Here is a 26129-nt window from a genome sequence, read left to right as displayed (position 1 = left end):
TCAAAGAAAGGACAACTTAGTTTCAATACTCACTAATAAAATAAGGATAATATATGTCATAGGGCAGTTGAGAAAATTACATGAGCATATATGGAAATCACCTAGCATGTTATCTGGCACAGAGACAGCAGGCTTTTCCTGTTTCAGTTAAGTTTGTCAGCTACATTTGAATTGGTAGCTCTTCAATTAATATTTTATCAGAATGTCACATTTCTAGTTCAAGCTGGATAATAAAATATTTTCTTAATTGAATACTAACAGATTTTATAAGTGTTACTTTCCAACTCTGTCACTGTTTCCCATGAGATAGAGTGATTGAAGAAACTAAATTTAACTCTATTAACCAACCATCCCTTATGCATCGAAATGCTCCTTTGTTCACCACAGTGAAGCTGAACTTAAAGCACAACCGATGATCTATGCAGCTCCAAACATTCGTGCTCATATTCTCCTCAGCCTCGCAGGGAAGGAAGAGTCCCTCTCATCTCTGTATACTTAATGACATGGCTCTAAGATGCCACCAATGCTGCCTGATATGCTTCAAAATCAAGCATTTGTTAAGAATTTTGCCCACATGAGATATTTTATTTGGGACAGGTATGCTCTTAAAATTATCCTTGTTTATTCATTTTTAAGACTTATTCTTAAACTGCTCTACTAATGCACACACAAACACACACACACTCCTTTCTTAACATAGCAGTTTATAGGTCAACCATGAAGTTATCCTTACCATAGTTGTAATTGTTTCGGAAATAGGTCTTCTGCGTAGCTCTAATAGGCTTACATTTGCAGCGTTCTGAAAAACACAACATTTTATCTATAAGCAAAATTTCAACATTATCTTCCTTTGGTTTGTTCCCTTTTTTTTTGTAAGACTAGATCCAATTTGGTGGTGAGTCTATGTGTCTGATCTTTCTCTAGAATTATTCATGTTTATTCTATCCACATAGACTTTTTTTCAGTGCCTGTAGGTTCATAAATTCCCACTCTTTAACAAACCACCCAATCACCCTAATCCTGAGAAAACACTGTTCACCACTGAAGAGAGAGCATGATCCCTGAATCCTGAAAGATAATGCTTATGGAAGTAGAATCAATGCCTACCTAGAGACAATTTTCTACTTATGCTCAGGTACCTAGTTTGCCCCTGTGGAATACCACCTTCATTCATATACATTTTATAGATTAAACAGCACTCCTGCAAATATTAGTTCCTGGATCTAAAAGCAATTCAACAAGATATGCAGGTATTATTACAACACAACTAACTTAGTGAAGTTTTTAAGAAGAGAGACCATGAGCCCCTTCTATAGGCAGAATAACTGCTACTATTTAATTCAATGGCATTTTTATGCTTAGTGGAGGAAATTACTATATGCATATTTTGAAATAAGAAGTTCCATGTGTTTTTTTAAGTATCTGGTGAGTAGTGACCACAGCACATTTTACATGTAATACAGGTATATGTAATAAAAGTTCTGAATATCTGAAAATGTGTCATATATAGGACATATAATTTGACATCTTGGAAAGTGGATTGCTGTATTATTTATAGGTTACTTAGCTAAGAAATACATGTCTTATATACATCATAACCATTGTAGGTTGTTAAAGTCAATATAAAAATAGAAAATAATACACACTCATTTTAGAGGACATTTTTTTGGGGGGGGGGGAATATTGGGGAACAGTGTGTTTTTCCAAGGCCCATCAGCTCCAAGTCAAGTCATTGTCCTTCAATCTAGTTGTGGAGGGCGCAGCTCAGCTCCAAGTCCAGGCGCCATTTTCAATCTTTAGTTGCAGGGGGCACAGCCCACCATCCCATGCAGGAATTGAACAAGCAACCTTGTTGTTAAGAGCTCACATTCTAACCAACTGAGCCATGTGGCCACCCCAGAAGACATTTTAGTTTGTGTAAAGATTTCCTTAAAATAGTGCCTCTGAGAAACCTTCATTAAAAATGAAATGGCCTCCCCTATTTTGCCAGAAGAAAAGATGAAATAGTGCCATTTGTGACAACACGGCTGGATCTTGAGATTATTATGCTAAGTGAAATAAATCAGACAGAAAAAGTCAATAACCATATCTCACTGATATGTGGGATATAAAACTGAAAACAACAAAGGAATAAGACAAACAAAGAAACAAAAACTCATAGACACAGGCAATAGTTTAGTGGTTACCAGAGGGTTAGCAGGGAGGAGTGTGGTAGACGAGGGTAAACAGGATCAGATATATGGTGGTGGAAGGAGAAGTGACCCTGGATGGTGACTACACGATGTGATATATAGATGATGTATTACAAAATCGAACATCTGAAACCTATGCAACTTTACTAACCATGTCACCCCAATAAACTTTAATTTAAAAAAGAAAAAACAATGAAATGGCCTGTGTTTCATCTATTTTGACCCAGAAAAAGAAAAAAAAGAACATAGGAATTACAGAAAGAAAGCCAACAAAAATATTTTGTTTAAAAAGTGTTTTATGTTAGCATGGAGACCAATAAAAAACAGAAGCTTTTGTTGACCACTTGACACTGTGTTTTTAAATCAAAATAAATTTTATTTTTTGTTGAACTTATAGATTACGTGCTTTAAAGTAGCAGACCCAAGGAGAGTAGTATGCTTACTACCAGCTTTGACGTTCTAGAAATAAGCACTTCTGTTAGGGACAGGTGCTGTTCTACAAAGCTGTGGCAGTAACAACTGTTGTTGTTGCTCACAAGAGAGGCGAGAATTTCTTATTGCTACACGTAACACTTCCTATGTTCTGCAGATGATTTTTCACACACAATTTCTGTGGAATAAAGCTCTCAGGCCAATAAGTAATTGGTAATATCCAAGCTGGTTGCTATTTTGAAGATGATTCCTCCAATAATAATTTTCTTATTAGCAAAACATCTGCATACCCATTTAAAAGAAAACGCAACATTATCTAGTTCTACTGTATAGTTTTATTTTGTACAGAAATGTTACACATTTTGAAAGGGAAATATTCTTATGATGAGGATATTCCTGAAGAAATCAGTACTATGGTCTTTGATGTACAAATTAACCCTACCCATACATAGATAAGGGCTTGTGCTTTTCTGCCATTTAAAAACAGATATTTATTCATCAAAAATAATGCATGTAGCTGAGCTCCCAGATGGCTCAGTTTATTGGAGCGCGTCCTCTCAACCACAAGGTTGCCGGTTCGACTCCCACAAGGGATGGTGGGCTGTGCCCCCTGCAACTAACAACGGCCACTGGACCTGGAGTTGAGCTACGCCCTCCACAACTAAGATTGAAAGGACAACAACTTGACTTGGAAAAAGTCCTGGAAGTACATACTGTTCCACAATAAATCCTGTTCCTCTTCCCCAATAAAATCTTTAAAAAAGAAAACAAATCACTCTTTTAAAAAAAAAAATACATGTAGATAAATTATCTACATATTTGTCATTCTTTAGAAATTTGCACATGCTCTAATAAACTCTTTGCAAAAATGTGCTGTCACAGGACTGAGTCTAATATGATATCATTACCATATAACTTTGCTTGAAGCAAATTGATTCCATAAAACTTTCCCAGCAGAGATTTTTCAAAAATTGTATCATAAAGTGATTTAGGAAGATTTCAAGTAAGTATTTATATAACTATTAATATATATACATCAGTACATATACATAATTAGATCATTTCCTAATAGCTAATGAGCTAAGAAGTTATACTTTTAGGACAAAATTTTGTTCATCCTCAATGCACTTATTTCTGCTGGCTCCAGAAGTGTCAGTGCCATACCCTGTATGTGGCCCTTTCCAAACTCTAATCCCTAGCTCTTGCTGTAAGCCATTGTCTGTCTAGTTGAAAGAAACAGCAGCTCAATGAAATATAGAGTAATAAGGGGGACTGGAATATCCCATCTACAAGGTTCAAATATGGAAGAATATCCTTTTACTTATTTATGCTACTCAACCCAAACGTATTCATATCTGAGGGTATTCATAAAGAGTGTATTTTAGATTAATAGATCTGGAGGATTATCCTTCTTCTAATGTTTACTCACATCTAAATGTATATATTCCCCAAAAGCCCAAGAACTGAGAAATTGCAAAGAATCATAGAATTGCATGCATTATTTATTACATTTTTTGTACCTGCCACCCTAAATCAGACGGTAGCAGCTTCTTTTTCTTTACTAACGATAGGTAATTTCTCAGACATTTTATTGGACCACTAGTAATTATCATTATTTCTACTTTAATTCACTAATAATTTTGCTAATAGTCTTCCTCTCCAGCTTCCCAATGGCACAAGGTTTTTAAATTTCATAGTGGCAAAATAAAATCTGTTTACTGATATTTGCACAAAAAACATTAGATATTGATTTGTTTCCACTGTTGAGAAGAAAAGCTTATAAAGGTGTTTCTTTGAGGTCCTTATCTAAGGGGAAAAAAATACGAAAAGTTAAATAGGGCAGCAACAAAAAATGTTAAGGGACAAAGAGTATTTCAAATGAGGGGAAGGTTTTAACATTAGCAACTCATTCACCTCAAAGTCTAGGATTAAAACAAAACACTCTGAATTGTGGAACAGCGTGCCATCCTATATCCCACAAGCATCCATGGGCCATGACCAGGAAACTGTCTTCGGCAGCTCTCCCTCACACCCTCTCGGACATTGTCCTCAAATCAATGACCTTCTGCTTCTCTGCCAGTGAAACTGAAGACTGTTTATCTTCCTAGGACAAACATGAGTTTTCAGAATTAACATGCTCAGAGCTCCATAGAACTTGGTCTGCACGTCAGGGGAGATGTACTGCAGGAGATATCCTGCATTGCGGTACCTGAGCCATATAAACATAGTTCAGAGAGGAAAGTGGAAAGTGATCACATCCTTCTTTATTCAGTTTATTGCTCATAAAAATAGGCTCATTTAGGGGCAGCTGGATGGCTCAGTTGGTTACAGCATGAGCTCTATACAACAGGGTTGCCAGTTCGATTCCCACATGGACCAGTGAGCTGCACCCTCCACAACTAGACTGAAGACAATGAGCTGCCACTGAGCTGCTGGAGGAGCGGCTGGATGGCTCAGTTGGTTAGAGCGTGAGCTCTCAACAACAAGGTTGCAGGTTCAATTCCCACATGGGATGGTGGCTGTGCCCCCTGAAACTTAGATTGCAAATGGCAACTGGACTTGGAGCTGAGCTGAGCCCTCCACAACTAGATTGAAGGACAACGACTTGGATCTGATGGGCTCTGGAAAAAACACACTGTTCCCCAATTGAAAAAATAAAATTATATATATATATATATATATATATATATATATATATATATATATATACACATATATATATATATGTACATATATATATATATACACAGACACACACACACACATATATATATATATATTCCCCCCCCAAATAGGCTCATTTATTGAAAACACATAAAGATAATAGTATTTTAAAAGGTTGTATGGCTTTACAAGATCTAAAGAATTAGAAGTACCTAAAACAATAATAAAATGTGATTTTCACTGGATCGTCGCTATTTAATAATGCAAACTTGAGTTCAAGCTGAAGTATGATATGATTTTCAAACTAATCCTGACCTTTGTTTGAAATTGACTTCTCTTGGGTGTCATCCAGAGCTGTAAGGTTCAAAAGTCTTATAACCTTTCATGTACCATGACTTTGGAATACTGCTAACTATGAATGAGTATGCTTCTGCTTTTTCTAGGAAAAGACCATAGATCTGTGCTCAGGATTACTTATCAAAGCGGGGGGGGCGGGGAGGGGAGGCAGAGAAGAAAATACAATTCTGTTTGTGTTACAATTTCCACTATAATTCTTTCAAGACTGACTCAATTCTGATCAGAGTTTAAATAACTTTAATTCGTACCAAATGCACTCACTATATGTTTTGTATCTGGCATTTGACCCGAGAAGCCCCCTTGTCCTCTTTCCCTCCATTTTAAGACACATTAGAACAGACCACACATTTTAAAACAGATGTAAAACCAAAATTTTTTATGATTTTAAAATCTATATCATTAACTATGACTTCTTTACTGAGATCCAGATCTATATTTTTAACTGCCTAGAAGTGTCCATAAGCATGCCCTTAATTAATTTTAAATATATGTCAATGTCCATCATACCAGGAACTTGTCTTTCTTCTGTAGAAAGTCTTTTATGACTCTATAACCCTGGGATATCCATAAGTCTCTAAATATGAGACAGGAAAGAAAAAGAAAACTAACATTTGTTGAGCCCTTTCAGTCACTTACATGTTCATTAATTCATTCTACCAATATTTATCGAATATCTGCTAATATGCCAAGCTCTGTGCTAGGCACGTAGAATACCTGATGGGTAATAGAGACAATGCAGAATAAGATACAGATATTGAATAAATAATTACACCCAAAGTCACTTGTTTTCATATGTGATGAATGCTATGAAAGAAAAGTACAATGTGCAATGAGAACATGTAACTTGATGATCTAAACTAGTCTGGTCTTCCAAATTTTCTGAGGAAATGACATTGAAATTTAAAACCTGAAAGATGAGTTGCAACCATCTAGGCAGGAACTACATCTTTATATGTAAGATAGCAAAGAAGATGATAAAGGAGACTGAGAAGAAGCATCCAATGATGGAGAAGAAGTATAGGAGAGCATGGAGTCAAAAAGCTGAAAGAAGAGGGGGTTCCAAGAGAAAAGGAGAGTGGTCCTCTGTGTCAAAAGACCCTCCAAGCTCAAATAAGACAGAACATTATCTGTTGAATGCAATCAGCAAGGGGAGTCTGAAGGAAAGGGAGAAGAAGACTTTGAAGCCAGAAGAACACATCATACACTACACAAGAAGAAAAAGGAGAGAGGGGTCCAGATGTTGACAGGCTTACACAATTGTTGGTGAGATGATGAGAGTTCCTTCCAATGGGTTTTACTTTCTCATTGGAGGATGAAGTGAAGTCATTCATTCAGCTGTGGGGAATAAGGTACCAAAAGAGGAAGGGCATGGAAGTTCAAGGAGAGAAGAAAAGGTATAAAACAGTTATTTTACTGAGTTGTAAGGCAAACTTTCTAGAGGAAAAAAGGTAGGCTTGCTAGGCAATAATATCGATTGTGCATTTGAATTTTATCTTGAACTTAAAGTGAAACCAGTCACCCCAATTGAGTTATTTTCTCCAGCAACTAGAGTTGGGATTTTGACAGGTGAATATGGCATAAGAAGGAAGGCAAGGGAATTGAGGGTATTTTCAAGAGAATTATTGTCACAATAGACCACGAAATCTCAGGTAGACAAGGAGGTTAGGGTTGAACAGATAAATAGACAGTCTCAATGGAGTAAACTTTTTAGCAGGGATGGTACTAGAGAAAATCTGCTAGGATGAAAAGAAACAGCAGGAAAAGAGTGGGATGCTTGAAATTAAGATTAGAGTGCTGGCTCCACAGCTAGAAAGCAAGGTCCAGAATATCGCCATGGAAGTGGATGGCTGCGGTAGAACAGACAAACAGGTAAGTGAACTGAAGTATAGTCAACATACTAGATGGATGATCTATTTTATAATCAACATCATTAAAATGGCAACAAGGATGGGTGCCATTGTGGAACTTATTCAGATAGCCCTTAATGGAAGGTGGGCAATATGTATTTGGCCTTCCAAAAGGTCAGTTCCACTACCCTTCTAGAAACAGAGAGATGGTGAGACATGCCTACATTCTACCCCCAGGACCACCTTCCCTCTTTCCAAAATTGCAAGTCACAAAATGAACACTTTATTGAAATCTAGAGGATCTCAGTATTTCTAGGGCATAAAAAAAAAAAACAAAAAACACAGAACCCTAGTGTCCTGATCTCAAAGATGAAATAAAATTTTAAAAAACAAATGCATCAGAAACCAAGGACATTTATACTACTAAGTAGATCATTACTACTGTAAGGACTCCAGAAAACACCATGGTTAGAAGGATGGACTTTTTTTGTCAGACACAGCTGGGTTTGAGTCCAGGGTACATTCCTTACTATTTGTGTGACTTTTAATATCTAAAAAATTGTATCTTGTAGAGTTACTCAGAGAATTAAATGAGATAATACACATAAAATAGTTATCACAGTATCTGGCGTACCATGCACCGTAAATGTTAGACCTAATTATGCTCAACATTCACCAGGATTCCAAACCCATCATTTATAAAGAATATCTAATGAGTAACAGAAGTAATATTTTTCCAAGGCTCCTTGCCACCTACAGAGCTGTGGTACCTACCAAAAGTAAACAAGGCAATCAGAGATTTTCAGTGTCGGATTCTGCCATTTGATTCAGGTAGGCTATGCTAATTTCCTGATGGAGGGAGTACATTTGAACTATCACGTACATATCCAAAACTTGAATAATCAAGCTTAGCAAGCCAAAATGACCATATATCTGACCATTCTGATGAATATTATAGTGCTGGAGAATACGGCAAATGATTAAGGGCACACGGGTTTGAATTCTAGCTTCATTCCTTCCTAGTCGTGTGTCCTTGGGCAAGTTACAAAACTTATTTCTAAACTAATGCTGTATGTCTCATAGGGTTATTGTTAAGAATTTAGAGTAATTCACATAAAGAATTTAGCACAGAGCCCAATACTTAGTAATCACTCATTGAATTGAATGTTAGCTATTAATAGTAGTAATATATAAATAAACCAAAAAGAGCTGAAGATATTTTATGCAAATTCAAGAGCAGTTTATGAAACAGAAGGGACAATTTTCTAACAAAAATCTATAAGCTTGAAAATAAAAAGTTGCTAACTGTTTTCCTAGATATAGAAACTTTTAATTTATATGTATTACATTTAGTTTTGGGGAAACTATATCAAAAAAGGATAGAATTTAGAAATTATATTGGTATTATGCTCACACAAGGGTGTACTATTACACAATAAAAAAAGAAATACATAGAACTACACGAATAAATCTCAAAAACATTTAGCAAAAACAAAAGCAGCCAGTCACAAAAGAATATGTACTATATGATTCTTCTTACATGAATCTGAAGAAAAGAAAACATTTATCTATGGTAGTAAAAATCAGAACTGTGCTTGCCTCATGGAGCAGGGGCATGACGGACAGGGTGCAAGGGAATTACCAAGGGTGATGGAAATCTTTATCTTGATCTGAATGATAGCTACTACATGGGTGTATTCATTTGTCAAAATTCAATGCATCATACAAGAACTGTGCACTTTACTATAAGTAAATTATACTTCAATAAAGTACCATTAACATAAAATTCATATGAGATATTCATTTCTTTTTTAAATGGAAACGTGTCATCACTTGGCAGCTGTTCATTATGTGTTTAAAGTAATATTTATTTCCTAAACATAGACACAAGACGAAGAATACCCTATTAAATTTTACTTTGGATTAGAGCAGTATGTGGAAATGCAATGAAGTTGACTGGTGAACCTAGGTAATATAATAAGGCTTTAAAAAGCAAAACTAACATTTGCTCAATTTAGCTGAAAAAACAAATCTCAAATATTGTAATAAAGATCTCAATTCATAGTTATTTGTACTTTGTAAAAGGGAATTGCTTAAAATTGAAAGGACTAACACTACATTAATAAGAAAAGGAAATTTAGTTTATTCCTTTAGGATTTATGTCTTTGGAAAATTTTAAATAAACTGCCTTTCAAAAGGTGACTGGATCCAAGAGTCATTCAGGATAAATATAAAAAATATAGAGTCAATGAAATTTACCCATTTTCTCTTGTGAGGTCTGAAGTATAGTGTTTTTGTGATGTAGTCTAAAGAGTACAATTAACAAAAAAATAAAGTGGGCTTCAGAGTCTTTCAGAATATGTTTCTACTCAATCCCAGTTATATAGAAAAGAGGTGGAAGAAATAGGAAGGGCACTCAGTCAACTGCTCACTCTTTCATCCCATGTCCTTGGTGTAGAGTGTGCCTGGTACGAGGAGGTGGTCATTAAATTTTTGATGAATGGTAGGGGTGGATAGACTAATAAACTGATTATATACATACACACATATATTCGTATATATGTAAGCCACTGTAAAATGATAAACATACTATTTTTTAATCTATCCTACTTTTTCTCTCAAATAAAGGGTAGAAGCTTTCCCAAGTCAATTCAGCCTCTATAGTTGGTAAACATTTGCACTGAAGGAGGAAAAAAAAAAAAATTGGGCTCCTCTCCAAAATTAGTAGGAAGCCAAAAGGGCAGAAGGAGGTTTGGAGAAGAAAAAAGTGAACAGGTCTATGCTACCCTGGCTAGACATAGTTCATCGCACTAAAAGAGAGGGTACTGAGGCAGGCCCGACAGGTGCAGGCAATCAGGAATCTTCAGTTGCTCAGCAGCTACCACTCCACTGCCCAGAGAAGTGTCTCTGAGGTACCTTTGAAACAGGGCCAGGAAGAGGCTAGTGATAACCCTGGGAGAGTACCCAACTTACACTAAGGGATACTGCTAGTGGTTCCCTAACATGAAAATATATCATAAGGGAACACAGAGATCAATATAATCTGATTTTATATGAGACTCAGAGAAGTTATGTAATTTGATCACACCCCTATAATTAATTAGTGTTGGAAATTACCAACAATTTCACCTCTCTGGAAAAAAATTGTTTTTCAAATATGAAAGCTCATAAATTGGTTGCGGTCAAAGTAGAAAACTGAGGGATTCTTTTTCAGAATTATTTTAATAAAAATATATCTTTTCAGTGCATCATTTGAATAATTTTCTGTTAATTTAACACATCAAGTGACTCAGTGGAATAGAACGAAAGTTATTTTTCTCCATATTCCTAGTTTATGGAAACTAGAGCAGATGTACTCCTTATAATGATAATGGGTTTACAACAGTCAACACACTCACAAATTGGAAGCTGCTCAGACAGTGTTATTATCTCCCAAAAAACAAAAAGAAAATTGTTAAGCTTTGAGGCAAAGGAGATAAAGTAACTGGAGTGAAAGAATTTCTTTTCCAAATTCCAGACAGAAACAGCTTGACACTTTTGAAAGAGGGGTTACATGGGTTACAATGCTTTTATGTCTTCCTCATTTCCTGTTTTATCATAATCAACCTCAGCTGTTACATTATTCCAAAGTATAGAATTTTGAGTGTGAACAAATTATACTTTCTTTTCAGAACTTGTGAATATGTTTTCACCAGCAGACTGACCTTCATTTTGTCTATTAGTTTGTTTTTCATCACTCTCACTATACCAGGGAACAGGAAAACATGTATAAAATAGGAAGAGTAAACACTGAACCCAGGAACACTACATTCATTCTAGGTAGTTTTATACACTGAACTATTTTTGTATATTATTTATAGTGTTGTTGATGTCTTCTCTGTTTCATACAATGAAGTGCTATATTATTCTAACCATAACTTCAGGACAAATTGATAGCACATACTCACACTTGGCCAGAAGGTTTGACTTACCAATTTTACTCTTATACAAATTAGGTTTTTGGTTTATTTTGACCAAACATAACAGTTGGAGTGAGCCTTCAAATAGAACCATTGTTGGACACCAATGACTTTTTAAAAAATAAATATTTATTGGGGTGCCTTTTGTGGACATTGCCTTGGATCAAACACCTGTCACTCTGATAAGTCAGTGGAAATCAACAGAAAAAACTGTTTCGATATAATGAAAATTGACGTTTCAAACCTATTTAAAACTTAATAAAATTAATTTATGAATTTTATAAACTTTATTTTCTGCTTCCACATATAGGACGTATTAAAGGCAGGATATACAGGCCCAAATCAAAGCAAATTACTGCAGGAAAGTGAATAGAAGTATGTAGTAACTAATTATAGTTATAATGTTTTTGTAACAAAAACTAAACAACCTAAATATCCAGGAATAGTGTTGTATATTAATATGACAGAATGATAGAATACAATGAAAATTTAAAACTACTGCAATACACAGTATAATAAAGAATAAAGGAAAGGAAGACACACACACACACTCACACACACACAAATACATACTGTATGTGCTATAGGATTCCATTTATAAAAGTTGAAAATCAGGCAAAATTAATATACGCTGTTAGAATTCCTGCTGGTAGTTATCTTTGAAAACAAAGGTGAAAGCAGTGATTTGAAAGAAGCACAGGGAGGCTTCTGGAGTGCTGGTTAATATTATATATCTTGATCTGTGTGGTGGTTACATAAGAGTGTTTAGTTTGTGAAAAGGCACTAAGCTGCATGGTTATGATCTGTGCTCTTTTCTGCTCGTATGTCATACTTCATGTAAAAGTTTGTTTTATAGTAAGATGGATTGAGTAGACACCATCATGTCTTTCCTACTGAATACAATTATAAAACCTGAACAGAAGGCATGAAGCAGACACTTAAGGACTCTGAAAAGTAAATAGTAGCAAGAAGGTTGGGAAAGAAGACCAGTATGGTAATGGCTCCATCATTCTTCCCTTCTGGTATCCCTCAGCCAGGTTTCAAGACAGCTCATAACCTGGAAGTGGGCATGATGCAGACAGAGTACTCTGGGAGAAACCGTCTAATTCTGACTCAAGAAGTAGGAAAAGGGTCTCCTAACACTCCTCTTATACCCCATTCCTCAAGCATTCCTGGGACAGTGGTAACAGCAACAGCTGCAGCAAAATAGGCCCTCGGAAGCTTAAAATGTTGATGTAGCTGAACTTTCCTTTCTGATTGGACATGTGGTATCGAGAAATAAGGGCAAACCCCTATTGCTTTGTCCTCCCACCACTTGGCCTCAGATGCAGGAGCAGTCACAGAAATTACATCACAGAGTGGAATAAAGAAAGCCCAGCTTTCTGGCCAAAGGACCAAAAAGGGTAGCCCCCAAAGAACTAAAAAGTACTAAGGGAGATCACAGAGAGGGAGGAGATGGGAAATAATCCCAAAAAATGGTTTATGAACTGCTGAGCTCACCCCAGTATTTCTGAATCTAACACTAAACAGTACATCATAGGCACTGAAAACTGAACTATGGCATAGATCACTGCCCTGATCTCATACTAGCCACTGGGTAGTAAACAAATGGGGTAGATTGAAAAGGCATTGAAAAGGCTTTGGAAATGGAACTGATATTGAAATCACAACCCTCAGAAGACTAGTCAGAATTTGCAGCTAAACTGAATTCTGCTAAAACAAAAAAATCCATTCTCCATAGGACTTTAAATAAAACCCAAAATCTTAGAACATAATATTCAAAATGTCCAGGATGCAAAAAAAAAAAAAAAAAAAAATACTCTGCATATGAAGAATCAGGAAAATCTCAATTTGTATGGGAAAAAACAACTAGATGATACAAATGTTGAAGTTATCCAACAACGACTTTAAGGCAGCTTTTATAAATATTCTCTATAAAATAATGGTGAACACCCTTGAAATGAATGGAAAGATAGAAAGTCTTAACAAATAAATACAAGACAGGGGCCTGCCCGGTGGCTCTGGCGGTTGGAGCTCCGTGCTCCTAATGCTGAAGGCTGCTGATTTGATTCCCACATGGGCCAGTGGGCTCTCAACCACAAGATTGCCAGTTCGACTCGACTCCTGCAGGGTATGGTGGGCTGCACCCCCTGCAACTAACAGCGGCAACTGGACCTGGAGCTGAGCTGCGCCCTCCACAACTAAGATGGAAAGGACAACTTGTCTTGGAAAAAGCCCTGGAAGTACACACTGTTCACTGTTCCCCAATAAAGTCCTGTTCCCCTTCCCCAATAAAATCTTTAAAAAATAATAAAAAAAGAAAAGAAAAAGAAAATATAATGAAGAACCTGATGTAAATTTTAATTGTGAAAACTGCAATAACTGAAATTAAAAAGTCAATGGAGGGGTTCGATAGATAGCAGAAAGGAAATGACCAAGAAAAGAGTCAATGTACTTGAAGACAGACCAATAGAAATCATCTAATTTAAAGAATAAAAAACATTGGCAGCGGAGGGAATGAACAGAGCCTCTAGGACCTGTGTGACAATACCAAAAGCTGTAACATTTATATCATAGACTCAGAAATTAAATATTTAAAGAAATAATTGCTGAAAGCTTCCCAAATTTGACAAAAGTTATAAACTTATAAATTTAATAATCTCAGTTAACCCTAAATAGGATAAACCCAAATAAGTCAACATCCAGACATATCATAATCAAACTTCTAAAACTAAAGACTCTCTCTCTCTCTCTCTCTCTCTATATATATATATATAGATATATATATATATATACACTATACACATATATATACAGAAAGAGAGAGAGAGAGAGAAAGAGAGAGAGAGAGAAAACAGTCAGAGAAAACTGATGCATTACATATAAGAAACAATGATCTCAATGACTACCGATTTCCCATAAGCAAAACTGAAGACACAAATAAGTGGAATAACATTATTTAAACACTGAATGAACTACCAACATAGAATTCCATATCTAGTGAAAATATCCTTCAGGAATAAAGGTTAAATAAAGACATTTTCAGAAGGAAAACTGAGCATTTGTTGCCACTAGAACTGCTCTAAAAGAAGTGCTAAAGGAAGTTCTTCAGACAGAAGGGAAATGATACCAGAAGGAAGCCTGGAACATTAGAAAAGAACATAGAAATTATAAACACCTGTGTAAATATAGTAGGCTATTCTTTTCCTCTTGAGTTGTTTAAAATATATTTAATGCATGAAAGACATATTAATGGTTCAAAGAAAAAAATATATAACATTATCTCATGGGAATGTATATACATGTGTGTATAAGAGAGAGAGAAAAGAGGGGGAGGAGAACGGGGAAGGATTCAAATAATCCAAAAGGAAGCAGGAAATGAAAACAGGAATGAGAAAGGGAACAAACAGAAAACAAATAATAAAATTGTAGGTCTAAATACAAACACATCATTAATTACATTAGATGTAAATGGTCTAAACATACCAATCAAAAGACAAAGATCGGCAAAATACATTAAAAAACCAACACCAACTAAAAAATATGACCCAGATATATGATGTCTGCAAATTTATTTAAAACATAATGATATAGGTATGTTAAAAGTAAAAGGATAGAAAAAGATACACCTTGCAAACACTAACCAAAAGAAACCTGGAGGGGTTATATTAATATCAAAGAAAATATCTTTATAGCAGAGAAAATTACCAGAGATAAAGAGGGACATTATATCATGACGGGTCAATTCAACAATAAGACATGAAAATATTAAATATGTATGCACCAAAATTAAAAAGTTTCAAAATACATGCAACAAAGCTGACAGAACTAAAAACGAAAATAAAAGAATCCACAATATTTGGAGATTTAAACATTCCTATCACAGTGATCAATAGATCTAGTAGACAGAAAATGGGCAAGAATATAAAACAATATAAACAACAGTATCAATCAACTAATCTAATGGACATTTAAAGAACATTCTACCCAACAACTGCAGAATACATTTTTCCCCCAAATGCAAATGGAACATTCACCAAAACAGATCACATCCTGTGTCGTAGAATAAACCTTAACAAATTTAAAAAAATTAAAATTACACAAAATATGTTCTCTGACCATAATGGAATTAGAATAAAAATTAATAACACAAAGCAAACACAAAAATCTCCAAATAGCAGCACAATCCTAACTAATGTATGAGTCAAAGAGGTAGTCTCAAATTATAAAACATATAATTTGAATTTATAAAATATTTTGAGCTAAAGAAAAATAAAAGTAAATCCTACCAAAATTTGTGGGCTGGGGGTGGGGGGTGGGAGATGAGGGTAAGGGGGATCAAATATACGGTGATGGAAGGAAAACTGACTCCGGGTGGTGAACACACAATGGGATTTATAGATGATGTAACACAGAATTGTACACCTGAAATCCATGTAATTTTACTAACAATTGTCACCTGAATAAATTAAAAAAAAAAAATTTTGTGGGCTACAACTAAATCCATTCTTAGATGGATGCTTATATCATTAACTTATTATATTAGGAAGGAAGGAAGATCTCAAATCATAATCTAAGCTTTTACTTTACGGGGGAAAAAAGCAGCAAAATAAATCCAAAGGAAGCAGAAGGAAAGAAATACTAAAGAGCAGAAATCTGTAAAATTGAAAACAGAAAAATAGAGAATACCGATGAAACCAAAAATGGTTCTTTATATCCACAATATGTAAAGAACTCTCAAAACTCAATAGTAAGAAAACAACCCATTTTAAAATGGCCAAAAGACTTGAACAGCCACTGCACCAAAAAGGATATATATGGATGACAAATAAGCCCATGAAAAGATGTTCAACATCATTACCCGTTAGGGAAACACCGATTAAAACCATGATGAGCTATCTACACAATTGTTAAAATGGCTAAAATTTAAAGAGAAACTAACAATGTCAAGTGTGAGCAATGATATGGAGCAACTGGAACTCTTACATGTTGCTACTATAAAACTGAACAGCTTTTTTGGAAATAGTTTGGCAGTTTTTCACAAATTTAAACACACCTTTACCATATAACACAGCAATCCTACTCCTAGATATTTAATCTAAAGAAATGAAAATATGTTCATACAAAAACCTGTACACAAATGTTTATCATAGCTCGATCCAAAATTGACAAAAACTGGAAACAACTCAAATATCCTTCAAGGTGTGAATAGATAAACAAATGGTAGCACATCCAAGTAATAAAATATTCATGAATGGACTACTGATACAACAGCTTGGATGAATCAAAAGCATTATACTGAGTGAAAGAAGCCAATCTCAAAAGGGTATATACTCTATCATTCCATTTATATGACTATAAAACTATAAAACTATAGTGATGGGGAATAGATCAGTGATCACCACTGTTTAGGGAGAGAGAAACTTATAATTATAAAGAGATAGCATGAGGAAGTTTTTTTGAGGTGATGGAACCGTTCTGTATCCTGATTGTAGTGGTGGTTACTACACAAGTCTATACATGCATTAAAATTCACAGAATCAAAGGGTCAATTTTATTATATACAAATAAATTATACATGCTAATTATACAAATAAAATACAAATTTACAAATATTTATAAGTTTACTTTTAAAATGTGAGGCCCACGAAACTGTTGTCTGTGTCTGTGAGTTTTTGTTTCTTTGTTTGGCTTGTTCCTTCGTTGCTTTCAGGGTGAACACACAAGGTGATACACAGATGATATATTAAAGAACTGTACACTTGAAACCTATGCAATTTTACTAACCATTGTCACCCCAATAAATTAATTTAAAAAAGGAAAAAAATGTAAGGCCCCAAAGTCCCCAAATAAGACTTCAGTATCCAGGTTACATCAAAGACTGATTTGATCACAAACCCAGGAAGATAGTGATATACTCACCACTGCTTGCCCCTCTACAGTTTCCATTACTAGAATCCATAGGAAAATCTGAAAGGTGATAGAATAAAGTAAGAATCATAACATATTTGTTATTATTTCAAGAATTCCCATATAAAAAATCTAATTCAGTCACAAGCTGATTCGAGTAAGAACCCAGGTGTCTCAAGGAAATGGATTCTTATCAGTGTAGTAAGGTTGGCACACTTATCATTTATTAAGTCAAATAAGGACAAGATCTACTCTTTCATGTGATGGAAAGGTAATATACTCTTATGAATCCTCATGAACTGTGCATAAAATTTCAGGATTTAGTAAATAAAGTTTTAGAGCGTCACTAAATGTGTGAATTATCAGCATCCTATCACAGTAAAGCCGGTACACATATTAGGCATATGCCCAACACGTGTCTCTTGATGACTAAAAGATGTATAAATAAATAGATGTATCACACTGTAATGGCATACATTTAAAATTTTAGTGCCTAAGGAAAACATTCAGAAAGTACTCTTGTGCTCTTTGTTAATTGTAGACTAAACAGTTCTTCGGCAGAAAGGAAATCTACCATTCAGGGACTACTCAAGCCAGTGCAATTAACAGACGTGGTAATAAGTGAAAACTGCCATTGACTTTTCATGATCTCATACTCCCAGAAAAAGATAATAAGTGATGATAAAGGTAATGATATAAAGTTCTTCTGTATTCTAGTTAAGAAAGCAGCCTCTAATGAGTAACACTGAATGCCGCCTAAAGTCCCATGATGAGATGCTATATATTCCTAGGTAGATATTCTTAGTGACACTTCAGCTCAGTACTTTTATACGAGTTTTATATCTGTATCAACACCTCATGTTAAATGAGTTTAACGCCTGTTTATACTAGAAAATAACAGAAAATAATGTTTTTTCTCTGTTCTTTTTCTTCATAGGTCATATCAAGAAAGGGTTAGTACCATTTTAGGAGAACAGCACCCAAAATTACAATTAATGAATTAGCAATCATCAGCTAGTACTTAAAAAGCCATATCCAAGGAAATATAGCAGTCACAAAATAAATAAATAAGCAGGCAACAACTACTTGATTCTAAAACATTTGGTTCAGTTCAGTCATACACTGTTAATTTAATGACTTTTATTCTATTGAAAGGCTTTATTCATGATAAATGTATTCCAATATTAAAGTAATGTACCAATGGTTTTTCTATTCCTGAATAAGTCCACTAATCATGCGATATGATTTATACAAAAATGATCTCTCTGTAAATGAGGAAATTATATTGATCTACATTCAAAATAATTGTTTATTATTAAAAGATTGAAATAAAAATGAAAAATAAAACTCTTCTCTCTTGGAAAAGAAAACCCCTTTGATACAGCTGAATCTAGGAGAAGGGTTTTCTTCTTTCATTCTTATTTACAGGAGAATGTTTCTACATTTTTTTGAAGTGCTTAAAAGTTTTCTGATCATAAATAATAAAAATATTGTTTTCAGAAAGTTAAATTTAGGAATTCTAACAAAATCATCCTAAATTAAAATAGATATTATTCGTAGGTTTTATGAACCAGAGATTTCTAGTAGGGGTCATAGAGGTTTCCAGAAGAGTCCTAAAGGAGCTGGGGAATGTGGGGAGGTTTTTCTAGAGAATAGCACATGCAAAGGTTTGGGGGTAAGAACTGCACTACTCATCAAGGGACCTGCATATTTTCCACTGTGGTCTAAATATAGAGTGGTATCAGCACAGAGAAATGATGCTGGAGAAGCAAGAAAGGACGAGATTATGAAGGCTAGAGGCAGATAACAAAGGATTTTACCAACAAATTTGTATTTCAGAAAGATCACCCTGTTGGAATATAAAGGGGCAACACTAGGGAGGTAAGCAAGCCAATTACCATCCTCTGGCCATAATTCACGTGAGAAATGGTGAGATCCAAACTAAGAAAGTAGCACTAGAGAAGGAGGGGAGGGAATTGGATTCAGAGTAGACTCAATAGCACTTGATCCCTCCTGAATGTGGGGAATAAGGAAGATGGAACCAAGGCTGACGGCCAGGCTTGAAGTATGGGTGTGGTGATGCCTCAAAACAATACAGAAAATACTAGAAGCGCATAGGGCTGTGATGGTAAGGAAATTATGAGTTCACTCTGGGCCGTGTTGAGACTGAGGGACTCAAGGTTAGATGTGAAAATCTGGAATGCATGTTTTCTGAAATTTCAAAAGAAGTAGTTACAGCTTATCTCTTGGAACCCCTTGTCCAGGGCAGTCTTTTATTCTCTTAAACTATACAGATGGCCCCCAACTTATGATGGTTCAACTTTACGACGATGTGAAAGCAATATGCATCCAGTAGAAACTGTACATCGAATTTTGCATTTTAATCTTTCTCTGGACTCGTAATATGCTGGGTAGGGGTCGAGAGCAACAGCTCCCACTCAGCCACCTGATCATGAGGGTAAACAACCAATACTCTTCAGTGTACTGTGTTTCCAGTGTTCTTTGGATATTGTGTTCCGAGCACGTGTAAGGTAGGCTAGCCTGAGCCATGATGTCCAAGAAGTTAAGTGTATCAAATACATTTTCAACTTACTATGAGTTTATCAGGATAGAACCCCATGGTAAATTGAGTAGCCTCTCTATAAATGTGCTTTCAAAATACAATGGGGAAAAAAAAAGAAAGAATCCTTTAACTACAATCTTGATGGTCAAAAGACAGAGTCAGTCCCCTTAAGTAAGGAATCACCTCTTTCTTCATAAGAGAAGTATAGTGTAGAATGGGTTCTGCTTTGAATCTTCTTTCTCTTAATAGCTTTATGAACTTGGACAAGTCACTTAACTTCTCTATATGCCTCAGCTTCCTTTTCTGCAAAATGGAAATAACAGTACCCACCATGTAGTTAAAATAATTAAATAAATTAATATGCATAACACATTTAACACCACACCTAGAACAGGTGAAGTGTTACTAGTTCTAATTCTGTTGCTACTAATGATCCCTCTCCTGAGGATGATACGTCCTCTCCCCAATCATATTATTGTTAAAGACATATTGTGCTTTATCATTTATCAATCACTTCACATGAATATTTCTTTTGTTCTTCACAATCCCCAATGTTAATGCCAAATGACTTGCTCAAGGCACAACATTAATGGCAAATCTGGAATTCCAACTAAGGGCCTATAACACTAGAGCTGTGATTTTTTTTTTTTAATTGAGGGAAATAGCCAATTCTTAATTATTCTGAGCTATATGTCTATATGGTGGCTCTTGATCACCTCTTTTTATACATTTAATAGAAAGAGAAAGGCCAAATAAACTTAGTTAATTTTGCTATTTATAGTGACAACTATTTGGAAGTTTGTTGGGAAGGAAATAAATGAATTATTAAAATAAGATTTGGGGGCTACATAAGAGTTTATTCCCACTGATAATTGGGCTTGATGTAAATTAAATACTATTACACTCTGAGATATTCTTCTCTACTCCATCCAGAGTGCCTTGCAATATTGTACGTGATGAAGTATCCTTAGAATCATGTTTTCTCTCTAGTTTTAATCTAAAATTTCCATTTCTCCTTTCCACTCCATTTTCCTCCTATCACACTAAATAAGTCTTCCTTCTTGGTATTTGGCCCCTCAAATATTTGTAGACCAAGGCTAAAGAAAAGGCTGCCTGTTCCTCAGAGAGTGGAGAAATGATTAAACAGCAGTTCATGCATGTGAAAGTTGGCCGGCTCTGCCAGGCGAGAGAGGGCTTGGAGAAATGTGTTGAGCAAGAGCTGGGGTGACAAGTTAACACTGCCTCGGAGACCAGCAAATGACTGAGGAGTGATTATAAAGCCCTTGGCATGGCAAGCCATGGGAGTTGTATAAATAGCTGTTAAATATCATACCATAAATTTTCTTAAATACATGATTTCTACATTTCTGAGATAAAGTATTTGCAACTAACAGAAATCCATCAGACTCATTCATTCTTTTTTCTTGTTGCTCCCAAAAGGATTTGTTCTTGAGCCTGAAGTCCAGGTCGATTTGAATAAAATGAAATATTAAGCTTATATATTCAGAAGTAAGATGTGCTTTTCCAATTAGGTCCCACTGTGAAGCTTGTTTTGTGGAGCTGAACTGATAAAAGTTCTAGGCTGTATCTGCAGTGACCAACATACCATGTCAAAAACCAAACAAACAAAAAAGAAAATGTCAATTTGCTATAACAATGATAATCACAGTAAAATAGCTATAGCAGCAGCAAAACTTTGTTAAGGGCCATGTATCACGTAGTACATACGCTATTTAATTTCACCTTCACCATGCCTGTGGAATGTGGATGCATTGTCTCCAAGTTACAGGTCAAAAAACTTTCAATCAAAGAGGTTCTGTAATTTCCCTACAATAACAATTGATATGAGGCAGAGTCAAGATTCAACAACTGCTCTCCCCAACTCCTAGCTCATACTCTTTACTCACCATACAATATTAAAGATTTGACTAAATGTCTTAATTAACTGGCTGAATGACTAAATTGAACTGAATTCTCAGATAAAGCAGTTCTGCATGTAGCCACAATTCTACAGTAAATATAAAATGTGGAAAAAGAATAAATTTAATGTGAATTTATTAGTAATGGTCAGGATATGATGTTTTCCTTATAATTATATGTTTACCCTCAGTATTTAAAAAGCAAAACGTAGTTTGCAGCAACACTCCATTTCAATAAGACTTTGCTTTGTAAAATGTCCTAGACTTGTTTGTGGAGTCATAATATACCGTGAGGGAACAGATCCATGTGAATGGTAGGATTTGAAAAATACTCTTGGCATTGAAGAAATGTGAAGGATGGTCCCATTTTATTCAGGAAGACCTCTTTTTTACAGTCTGCTGGATTCTAGTCATAAGACTTAGGGACTCTGCTTATACCTGGAGGAACGGAAAAAAAACAAAAACAAAAACAAAAAAAACCCTGCTTCGTGAACTGTCATATCCCACTGAACCAAGAAGTATATTTGCATCATAAATTCAACTGGCCACATGTGGTAGTTCCTAAGTAATTCCAGGTGCCTGACAGTTTGACCCAGGATAGGGAATGTAATTTTCATCAAGCTGGCCTTAGAAACCAAGGGGGACCCTTCAGGCTAAAATACACTCACCCCCCCCCCCATTCCCCATTCCCACCTCCTTTTCAGCTCCCTCCTGCCACTACAGTCCGATTCACACTGACGGTTATGGTAAAGGAAGTGGGGGAAGGGAGACCATTACTAAAACATAGTTCCTACTACCATCTACCCCTACTTATTTTTCTAGCAAGGGTGCTGTCAGCAAAGCAGATATTGTGGCATTTTAAAGCAGCTCAGAAATCAGGTCCCATGGACTGACAAATTGTTTCCATGCATGTCCTATTTGAGTGCTTCAATGAGGCAATTGTTCTGCCTTTGGTCCACGATGATAGGTAACTCAGGGACACTTAAGGAAACTGCTTCCCATCCATACTGAATATGGCCTTTGAGAGCCATTAACCTTGCCAAACCTCTCTCAGTTGAGGTCCATCTCTGACAGATTTCAGAGTAAGTCTTCTCCTTTAACAGGAGGAATGCATTTCTGCGTGAACCATGGGCACCTCATTCCTAGCCCTTGGCCTGAGAGGAGCGCCAGCATTTAACTGATTCTAAGTACCTGGCAGAGCAAGTCAAAAATTGACGGAACTCTTCCAGAGTCTGCACAGCCTGTGACAGTAGTGAGCGCAAAGACTCAAGAGTGCTCTTTTAGTCCAAGGACTAATAACAAGTACGTTTCTTTCTGATTCTTTTATACAACCAGTTCTTGGCTCTTGATTAAAATCAAGAAGACAATAGAGATTAATAAACTAAGTGAGGTGACCACCAAAAAGCTCTTGAAACCTTTCTGTTACGTTTTGGTTTTGCAGCTATTTGTACAAGTACTTTTCTCCTCCCCATTCACTTTAAGTTAAGCGGGTCCGTGTGCAAAAAAAAAAGCAGCTTTTTTCAAATTAGTTCCCTGACAACCAAGAAGCATTACCTAGAAATGGGCTACAGACATGAACTTAGGCTGAGCAAGCTGAGAGGCAGAAGAAAAAGTTGATGCCCGAGAAATGAACAGAGAAGGAGGCAATCAAGTTCTCACATTTAAGAACAGAGGTGACTTAGGAAGGGAATGAAAGAGGACTGATCATAAAAGATTGAGTTTATTTTTAAAGTATATGAAGGGTGAAATTTGAGCATGGGTTAATTGGTAGGAGTGGTACTGAGTAAGAATTAAATGGACCATTAACGAACTAGGTTTAGTTAGGGTCTTAAGAGTTATGACTGTCATAATTAGACCGAACACTAGTCAGAAAACAACTTGTGGTTGATTCCATTAAAGGTAGAACTGCAATAAAGTTTTACAGTAGGGAAAGATTAAAATGAATGTGTGGTTGATGGACACAAAGAAAGAGCACGGAATAAAGTACTAGAGGCAAATTATTTGCAAAGCTTAAGAGTAGGATAAGAGGTAAGATTAAAAATAACATTACATGAGTATGTGATGATAACACATCTTAAATATAACTCCTTTCATCCATCTGTCATTTACAAAATGACTTGAAGGCATGTGGGAATGTGAAAAGAGCCCAGCAATTTCAGTCCACCAGCTCTGTGGCTGGAGCAAGTCACAGGAGCTAATTAGCACAGCAATGTTTCACAGCTGTTTCAGTCTGGAATGGAAGAACAATCTATCTTATTGAAAGGAGGGGGAAATTTAAGGTGAAAGTAATTGCTCAAATTGGATTTTGAGCAAACACATACCACTAACATCTGTGGGTCGGAGTAAGGTTACTGAAATTATCTTGGCATTTTTTAATGATGAGAGGAAAATGGTACTTCAGTTTTGTGTTTTCACCATATAGTCTTGACAAGCAGCTAGAACACCACAGCTATAGAAAACTGATGACGGAGAAAGCAAGAGAGTCAGGCAAGAAAGCTCAGTAGTTGTAAATCAATTAAGAAAGTAAGAAAACAGCATCACTACACAAGCTGTGGTTACTTGCCAAGAGCAGAAAGTGAAGGAACAGTGTTGAGCAGAAATGTTATGGGAGTGGAATGAATGGTGTTTTAGAAAAACAGGTCACCTATTGGAATAGAGCTGCATCAGTTTGGAAAGGCGATGGGGTGAAAGAAAAAAGGAATGGTGCTCCATGGAGGAGTGCTTACGAGAGAGATTAAGTGATCCGAAGAGAAAAGACAGAATGAGAGAGTAAAGGCGAGTAACAAGGACTCCAAAAAGTGAACGGGCTGAAGGGCAGGGGAAGAGGCTCGGCAGTGGCCGGACTCACCCGCTCCGTCCGCAGTGACAATCGCCTCGGGAGAGATGCACACGCCGCGGTCATAAACCGGCAGCTCCTCGCAGGCGAGACTCTCGGGCCACGAGTGGCGGTACTTGATGAGGATGGGCTCACAACCCTGCCGGGCCCGCTCGCACACAGACTTGCAAGGCTTGATGGGCTCGTGCTGGAAGTCAATGGTGCAGATGGGAGCGTACATGGCACAGAGGAAGAACAGCAGGTCCGGGCTGCAGTGGGTACCCAGCAGACCTTCGAACTGCTCGATGGCCAGGATGGCGTTGGCCTGGGTGCTGTGGTGCAGGTGGTTGGGCATCTTGGTCATGTTCCAGGGCAGGGACTTGCACAGGGGGATGCGGACGGGCTCACAGGCTGCAGCCCGGGCTCCGGGCACGCGGAGCAGGCAGAGCGCAGCCAGGGCGAGCAGCCCGGCCCGCGGCAACAGCATCCCTCCCGGGCTGCCGCGCACCATGATGCCAGCAGGATGGGGCAGGGTGCAACAGTGCTGAGGACGCCGAGAGGCCCGCTCCGCGGTCTCCTCCTCCCCCCTGGAAGCGGATACAATGATCTGGGAGCTTCTCCTCCCCCGGCAATCTCACAGCTTCCTTGGATCAAATTCCCCCAATGGGGTCCCACGAGCTCCGCCGAGCTCCAGCCGCCGCCGCCCCTGCAGCTAATGCCGCTCTGGCCGCTCTGTCCCGACGTCTAAGCCTTCTGGGGCAGTAGCATCTATTTATTCCTCGCCTCCTCTGGCAGAAGCATGAGACTTCGCCGATGAATCAGATGAGAGGAAAACAAGAGGAAGCAAGGGAGAAATAAAAACAAAGGTGGAATTCAGCTGAGGTAGTTGCAGCTCTGGGGTGTCACGTCTCTTGGATTACAAAAAGGTGCTAAAAGAAGCATTTAAATTTTCCAGAGTGGGGAGGCTGGGGGCGGAGGGAGCATGGGGTGAGAGGAAGGAAAGGAAACCAGAGGGAAAAGTCTCCTAACCGGGGAGGAGAGTGCAGTAAGAGTTTGCAACTCTTGTAGGCTGAGCCAAAAGATTCAATTTTTGCTGTGAGCTCCCGTGCTGTAGCGACCGCCGCTGGCAGGAGAGACCGCAGGACGAACCTCGACGGGAGGTCTGCGCCTCGGACCCGCTGCTCTTCCCTTTCCTACCTCCACGCCTGAGAGGCAGCTCCTCCCCCCGGTGAAGACCCAGCCCTCCAAAGCCTGCCCATCTTCCCAGGAAGTGGGGAATCTGGGGAGAGAAGGTCTGTGGGCTGGAGGCGGAGGGAGGGAAAGCTTTGAAAAGCAGTAAGGACGCAAAAACCCTAGACTGCTCTGCCTAGAGATCTGCAGCTCTTTCCCAGCCCCACAGTGGGAACCCACGCAGGCCCCTCTCTCCCTCGAGATATTTCCTGTAAGCAAACACAGCTTTACCTCTATGATC

At 37.1% G+C, this 26129-nt stretch overlaps 1 protein-coding gene across 1 annotated transcript in view; it reads right to left on the bottom strand.

The window, feature by feature from the left end:
• FRZB (frizzled related protein) overlaps positions 1-25866 on the bottom strand; it is a 36997-nt gene extending 11131 nt beyond the window's left edge. The window contains exons 1-4 of the mRNA XM_033112981.1: positions 25688-25866; positions 24692-25463; positions 17374-17421; positions 734-799 (exon numbers count right to left, since the gene is read on the bottom strand). Coding sequence (XP_032968872.1) covers positions 734-799; positions 17374-17421; positions 24692-25169 — 592 coding nt within the window. The 5' untranslated portion in view covers positions 25170-25463; positions 25688-25866. The remainder of the gene's footprint in view (positions 1-733; positions 800-17373; positions 17422-24691; positions 25464-25687) is intronic.
• Between the last annotated feature and the right edge of the window lie 263 nt (positions 25867-26129).

The sequence above is a fragment of the Rhinolophus ferrumequinum genome, chromosome 8, assembly GCF_004115265.2.
Source record: "Rhinolophus ferrumequinum isolate MPI-CBG mRhiFer1 chromosome 8, mRhiFer1_v1.p, whole genome shotgun sequence".
NCBI lineage: Eukaryota > Metazoa > Chordata > Mammalia > Chiroptera > Rhinolophidae > Rhinolophus > Rhinolophus ferrumequinum.
The sequence above is the reverse complement of the archived record's forward strand: the minus strand, read 5'-3'. Positions and strand labels throughout refer to the sequence as shown.